At 51.3% G+C, this 7,468-nt stretch overlaps 1 protein-coding gene across 1 annotated transcript in view; it reads right to left on the minus strand.

The window, feature by feature from the left end:
• The window catches only part of ARHGEF26 (Rho guanine nucleotide exchange factor 26), a 31,200-nt gene extending 24,450 nt beyond the window's left edge, over positions 1–6,750 (minus strand). The window contains exons 1-3 of the mRNA XM_065748265.1: positions 5,893–6,750; positions 4,949–4,988; positions 3,054–3,199 (exon numbers count right to left, since the gene is read on the minus strand). Coding sequence (XP_065604337.1) covers positions 3,054–3,199; positions 4,949–4,988; positions 5,893–6,717 — 1,011 coding nt within the window. The 5' untranslated portion in view covers positions 6,718–6,750. The remainder of the gene's footprint in view (positions 1–3,053; positions 3,200–4,948; positions 4,989–5,892) is intronic.
• Between the last annotated feature and the right edge of the window lie 718 nt (positions 6,751–7,468).

A 7,468-nucleotide genomic window follows, 5' to 3' on the forward strand; every position in this document is an offset into this window, starting at 1 on the left:
TCTGAATACATCACCACAAGCACACGCTTCGAGCACCAGGTAAGAACCAGCTATAGCTGACTGAAGCACCTCTCTATCAACTGCAGGAAAGCTTAGAAGTGCTCACCAGGATATAAAATGAGCATTTTTTGGATGTTATGGAGGGCTTTTCTAAAAATATGCTGACACAGGAAATACCTGTGAAGATATTCAAGAGATTACAATGCTTCCTGTTAATGGAGCAACTGTAAATTTCCAGCGAGGACAATGCAGCAACTGCTAACCTCACGTTCCAAAAACGTAGGCTGCCAAAACAACAATCACAAAACACAAGCATGGGTCTGCATGTACCAAAGAGCACACACAAATCAGCTGTAGAAGCAAACGACTCGAGCTCCTAATTAATCAGTGGCAAAGCTTCCAAAAAGAAAGAGCTGCAAAGACAGAGACCAATTTTGGCGTGCTCTGTGAAAAAAATACCATTCCTATTTGTGTGGTGCCCAAAACATTTTAGCTTGAAGACTCTAAAAAACATGTTTGTGATGCAATGCCATCCACAAGGCTCAATGGAGGCTAAGAAGATAACAAGAAAGCTACGAGGGACAGCACTACTGCCACCACTTGCTGTGCCCCCCCAGTACTGTGCAGCATCCTGCCCACAGCTCAGCTGTGACTGACCTCACCAGACAGCAGCAGGAGGAATGGAGGAGAGAGAGGGGTTAACTCTGCACTTAGCTACAGGAAGCTCCCCTAAAGAAATATCTACACAGGGAGAAAAAGAACTCACACCAAATATTTCCTTGAGAAATGGTGGCTACACCATGGACCAAAAGGAATACAACCCTTCTGATTCTGAAAGGAACTAACACAGAGATCAGTCCTGATCCAGGCAGCTGCTGCTCAATGCCAGAGGGAAGAGGCAGCAGTGGGAAGGCCATGGTGATGGTGGCTCAGAGGAGCAACGTTTGGAAGGAGCTGCATTTAAATATCATCCCACTTCAGGGGCTTCAGAAGCTCTTTGAAAAGTCCCTCTTACTTCCAACTGCGTGTAGATGACGCAAGAGGATAGCAGCACTTTTTTTATCACAGTCTAAAGTCTTTAACAATTCAATACACTAAGATTTCACCCTCCAAAAGCAGAAAGCCGGGACTACATCAGCTGTCAGGCCCCCACGTCTTGCAGAGACAACAGATTTGTTCTGTGGTCCTTCCCCATCTCCTAGCACACTCACTGCTAACAAGCACCGGACACCTACTGCACTCTGCCCTTCCCAATGCATGCTGAAACACAATACCTCAGCACTTCCCAGCTGACTTCCTTCACACTTACTCTTTTTAACACAAAATGACAACATAAACTTTTTCCAGAGTTGCAAACGGGGACGTTGTGAGATTCACAGTTCCCACAGATGATTTTCACAGATCACCTCTTCCCATGTACTTCCCACTTCAAGCCATGTAAATCAAGTCCAGACACCAAACAAGTCTGCCGTGTTGGAAATGGTGAAGAACGAGTTGGGTTTATGTAACTGTAAGCACAACACACCACTGGTTCTTACCCAGACAATTCTACTTTGGTCTCAAGACAAATCAGCATTTTTGCAATCATTATTACTGAGTATCATCCCTTCTGACATACCTCAGCTGTTAGTTAACTGTTACTTAACTGCTAGTTTGCCTAGGAGGCAAAAGAAAACAAATTTGTCCTCATTAGGAACAGTGTTTCTGCAGTATTAAGCAAAATGAACTACATTTTAAGCACTCAATTTGTTGAAAGAAAATGCAAAGCAGATCTTTGCAAAACCACATTGCCTTGGCTTCTTTATAACTAACCACTTGGAGAGACGTTTCATTTTTCAACACCCTGAACCACAAGGTCGCCCACACCTGCAAGGCAGTTCTCCTGAGCAGACTGAGCAGATCTGACTCAGCATTAATAACTATTAGGGTAAGCACAGCTAGCCGTCCCAACTGTCAAATGCTCTCTGTCGCTGTGTGGTATGATAATAACCCTTCCCTGTGGCAAATACAGAGATGAGATTTTACAAGTTAGAAAAATAAAACAAAAACGACACTTAATTTTATGGATAAACCCCTGAAGTCACGGAAAAATCAAAAGGTGAAAGTAACAACAGAAACATTGGCTCTGTGTTCACTGCTTGGCCTCAGAATGACACTCGCTGGGACAGCCATAGGCATCCCTGGCCTCTCAGCTTGCCCACAGGGATGCTGGCAACGTGAAACAAAGACCAATAACTGATCAGGACCTCCAAGTTCTTCTCATGAAATGAAAAACAAAGTTTATTTTAGAAAAATAAAAAAAAAATAAAAAGGAAAAAGAAGGAACTAAAAGCAACTTAAGGTTTGCTTCATGCCATGGTACACCATTAGGAGCCCAATCTCAACCCAGGCCACCAGACAGTGCCCAGCTCTGAACATCCCCACCCACAGTCACAGCTTTCCTAAGGACCTGCACTGCCAACAGCACGGGCACGCAGGGCTGAGCCACCTCTGGAGTAAGCAAAAGCAAAAGATCTCACACTAAATACACCAAGAGAAGAGGAATGCTTGATTTCTTTTGTCCAGCATACATTCAAAAAGAAACGCATCTTAAAGTGTAAGATTGTGAAACTCAAAGTCCTCTGCATTTCTAAGCTCTGTTTAATTTCATTTTAAACTGAACGGAGACTTGTTTCTTGGTCATTTCAAATCAGATCCTCCACCCGTGTGTGCCTACAGACACTTGTGCCAGCGAATGACAAAGGGAGGGGGCACCACGGGAAACCATTCTGGCAGCACTGTGAGCCTCAGCCTCCTGAAACCGACGGACAGAGCATCACTGGTGCTTTCTGAAGCCAAATAACATCTAAACTCACGACCTGGATTAGTAACAGTTAAAGCAGTTACAGATTTGTAGACAGGGGCACCCACAGAAACTTTATACTGTGGAAGGGGAAAAGAAGGATGATGCTAAAGCTCAGCTGAAAAGCCAGGAGCAAGCACAAGATTTGCTTCAGTGCATTCTGAGCGACTCAGACGGCCTTTGTGTGGCTGTGCAGTGATTAAATACTCACCACTGATAGCTGACTCCATGTTGACCTCAGGGGCTTACAGGGAAAAACAATCTTCTCATCTGATTTCTGCTCGCGGGGCTCCGACTCTTCATCAGAATCTATGTCCAGAGCTTTTTCTTTATAGTTCTGATACAATACAGCATTTTCTATGAAACAATAACAACATACCATTAATTGATATAAAGTTATTTTATTTCTTTTCATAAAAAATTAAGAACGCTTTAACAATGAAAGGAATGAAAGTGTCAATGTGCTGTTCACAAACTCCAGAAGACAAAGATTGCATCTTACTGAGGATGGACAATGGTGCAGTACAGTAACAATGGATCACTGTAATGCTACCAAAAGGATCCACGCTGACTGAATGAAACAGCAGATGTGTCCTTTGTCAAGACAAAAACAGAAAACAATTTTTTCTTCCTTGGTTTGCTGTATGACATTTCATAATTAGGCAGCAATTTGAGGATGGAACAAGCTGTCAGTGGAGCAGTCCCGAATCCAAGGGTCCAGCTATTTCCGTCAGAAAGGCTGTTGTAAAACCGATATCCATTTCCACTTTTACCCTATCAGCTTTAAACACCACCTTCCCACTTCACCAAGAGAAGGAAATGATCCAGGCTTCAGAAATCTCAAGTCAGAACCGCTCCAAACAGACACTTCAAAGGTTGCCTGAATAAAGCCTATGACTTTTAAAGCACAGCACTTCTTATCTGTCCCAGCACTGCCCATCAGTAACAAGGGCAATGGGGAGCACGCCCTTTCCCTTTCCCAGCATCCTTGGTTGCTTTTCCAAAAGTACTCAGAAAAGGACAGAGACCTTTAGGACTCGAGTAACGTCCAGAGACAGGGCACCACAGGACGGCGAGCAGGGGGACGGCCGGGAAGGGCACGCAGCCCCGAGGCCGGGATGGGCTCCCAGCTCCCAGCCCCCAGCTCACCCCTCCCACCCCGGGGAGGCACTCTGCCCCACACCGGGCTCAGCCTCCTGTGCTCCATCCTCGGAAGGCGTCTATGTAATGTGTATACTCTAAAGACAGGAAACGTCTGACAATGACTGTACTCGGAGAGAAGCTGCACGATCTAGGGAAAGTAATTAAAAGACAATGCATGAAAAGATGAAAATAAGAAACAGACAGAGAGATGCAAACAGGACACAGAGTAAGGTTTTGAAGACAGAAGCAAGAGGAAAGGGAAGGTGATGCAGCAGCTGAGATGTCCTCCGGGGGCATTAAGCAGGGCCAAGAGAAGCAGCAGCAGTTGTGTGAGCAGTTTCACTGTGACATCCACAGACTTGCTGCCGGGCAATGGGTTATTTGTGTTAAATAATGGGAAAAGCAGCAAAGTCGACAAAGCTCTGAACTAACGAGTGATGTGAGAGGGCAGATCTTCTCTGACACTGAAATTTGAAGCCCAGGCAGCAAAAAAAGTCAAGGATTTACAAAGCCAAAGGATTCAGCACAGCAGAAACAGCATTCTGCTTGTAAGAAAAAGGGGGAAAAGCTGCATTAAGCTTCAGAATAGTACTCCAGGCATTGGTTGCAAGTGCCGACCCCACGGCTGACCCATGGGAGCTGTCTGCCACCTGGCAGCGCTCAGGGCCCGGCAGCCTCACCTGCACCCCTGCAGGTCTGTGGGGCTGGGACACACACACCAGGCACTACATCTTTAAGAGGAACAGGACTGTAAGGTGAGAAGAAATTCTTCACACAAAAAGGCATTTCTAACATCATGTTTCATGTCCTTTAAGCATCCCTTAAAGCAAGCGGGCTGCAGGTTATAGTGCTGACAAACAAGGTACTTAGTGGGTAATCAAGTGATAAGGAACTGCACAAAACGATGTACAGGTTCATTTGGCTTGTGATGAAGCACTTCACAACGAACAGAAAAAGGCTTACCTTCCCCATCAAATGTCCCTTGTCCTTTCAGCGTTTTCTTCTAATCATTTGAATAGGAAAGAGACAAGTTAAAAACAAACAAGTTAGAAGAAAGCAAAATAACCAACAGCAACAAGAACTTCGTACTTAAGCACCAACTTGCAGGACCTAATCCACAAACCTCTTCTGTCATGTTCATGACAGTTCATGAATATAACTGTTTCATCAGAGAAAGCAAAGGTCTGCTGTGGACTTTTCTACTCTGACATACTGTGTATATACATATATTTGTCCTTATGCTTCCAAAAGCACTGCGTGTATTAACAGAGGAGCTCAGTGAGCTCGTAACTCATCTCGTTGTCTCAGGGCTTCCCTGGGAGACGTGAGGTTCCCGTCAGAGCCACATTAAGAGTTTCACAAACAAAAATTTCGAGAACCAAAACAAAGCCGTGAAGCACAGCAGCTGTGCCGGTGCTGTGAGGTTACTCAGTTTCTTTAGGAGTGCTACTGGCAACAAGTGAAGTCGGCGCGATGTCACAGCATCCCGCCCCGCAGCTCCCGGCCCGGCACACATTTCTCAAATGCTTTTAAAGCAGCGTCTCCGAGCAGGGTGGGAGTTTATTTCCCTGTCAGTTTATTTATTCTAGCGGTCAGAACATAACAAAACCAGCAGGCCTCATTTTTCCTGTTTATTGCTTTTCGGGTGCAGGTTCTGAAGCACCAGTGCCACAGAAGCTCCGGGGCTGCCCAGCACGCAGCGGGAGCTGCCCGGAGCATCCCCGACACCGCCCTGGAAGCAGCACTTAAAGCCATTTGCGGTACTTCCCAGCGACTGCAAAGGAGCTTCGGTAGCAAAAAGGAAACTGGATATAAAGGAGCACTTACAGAAAAAGTGGAAGTGATAAACAGCGCCGGCACGCAACCCGCAGCACCCGAAGCAACGCACCGCAGCGCGCCGCAATTACCTTTGTCCTCCCCAGGCTGGAAAACTTCTCTTTATCTTCAACCACGGCCTTCAGGATGGGCTGAGACATTCTGTTTTTCTTCTTGAAGTTGGCGGAGCCGTCGAGGTCGATGCCGCTCACCACGGCGCGGCGGTAGGAGGTGGAGCGCAGGCCGCGCCGCAGCACGCCCGGGCTGTCCGCTTCGCCCTCAGCTTCGTCGTCAGCGCCCAGCGGCACGCCGGGGCTCTCCACCATGCTGCGTGCCTTCAGCATCCTGCGGCCGGCGTCCGCGCCGTGCCCGCCGCCCTTGTGGCTCACCTTGCTGTCGGACGCCAGGCCGCGGGGGATCATCTGCTGCGTGCCCACCTTGCGCGCGGCGGGGCTGTGGGTGCTCAGCGTGACGGCGGGCTGCTCGGCGAGCGGGCCCGGGGGGGGGACGCCTCGCTCCGGGGACATGGCCCGGGAGACGCCGTCGGACCCCGCCGGCCGCCGCTCGGCCCCTCCGGGCGCCCCCGGGGGCGGAGGAGCGCCGGACACGGGGAAGGCGCCGTTGGCGACGAAGCCGAGGGACGCGCTGGAGAGCAGCGCCAGGAGCCCGGCGGGCGGCCCCGGGGGCGGCTCGGGGCGCGGCGCGGAGCCCACGCGGGCGGGGAGGCGCGGGGAACCCCCGCGGGGCGCGGCGCCCACGACGGCCGCGGGCTGCGCGAGGGTGAAGGCGCACCTGTCCTCCACCGGGAAGTCGGTGACGAGCAGCCCGCCGGGGCTCTGGTAGGACTGCGGCCGGGGCTTGCCGCGCGGCCGCGCCGTGCCTCTCCTCCTCCCCGCCGCCCCTCCGCCCGCGTCCATCGCCGCTTCCCCCGAGGCGGAAGCGCCGCGTCCCGCCCCGCGGATCGGCCCTCCGAGCGCCGCAACCCCGCGCCGGGACGGGGAGGGGGAAGGGGAGGAGGAGGTGTAAGAGGAGGGGCCGCCCCGGTTCGCCCGCAGCCCGCGGCCTCACCTCCGCGCGGCGCCGTCGGGGCCCGAGCGCGTCCCGCCCCGCCCGCAGGTACCGGCTGGCTCCGTGCAAGCTCCCCGTGCTCTGCCCGCCAGCCGCGGGCCGTCCCTGCAGCACCTGCCCCGCAGGAGCAGCCCCATCGCGTGAGGTCGCTGGGGCCGGGCCCGGGGCTCCGGTAGACGCGGCACCGAACAACGTGCGGAGCGCACCTGCGGCCGTCCGCGCCGCCTTCACCGCCCTCGGCTTTCACCTCCAAGCTTCGGGAATCTGCGGGCGGGTCGGGGCGGCTCAGACCCCGTCACGTCGAGCATCCCTCCCCGCCACCGCCCGGGGCCTCCGCACAGCCGCCGGGAGCTGCTGCTCTGTGAGTACGTTTAAGCAGGATCTTCGTGAGAACAACGCACGTTGAAGCTGCCGGATGTGTGCGTCTCGCTGCTGAGCTCACGACGCGTACCCTAAAGCGCTCACCTCGGATTTCACAGCTTTACGCAGTGACTGTGAAGAAAATTCACACCGTGATTTCTCCAAGTGTCCCTACGCTTTCCACGTGGAATTGCAAGAAATTGGATGTAGTTGCAGCTTATTACTGAATTCATAAGTTCT

The sequence above is a fragment of the Cyrtonyx montezumae genome, unplaced genomic scaffold, assembly GCF_038088225.1.
Source record: "Cyrtonyx montezumae isolate F1298 unplaced genomic scaffold, pur_monq_1.0 scaffold_5, whole genome shotgun sequence".
Taxonomy (NCBI): Eukaryota; Metazoa; Chordata; class Aves; order Galliformes; family Odontophoridae; genus Cyrtonyx; species Cyrtonyx montezumae.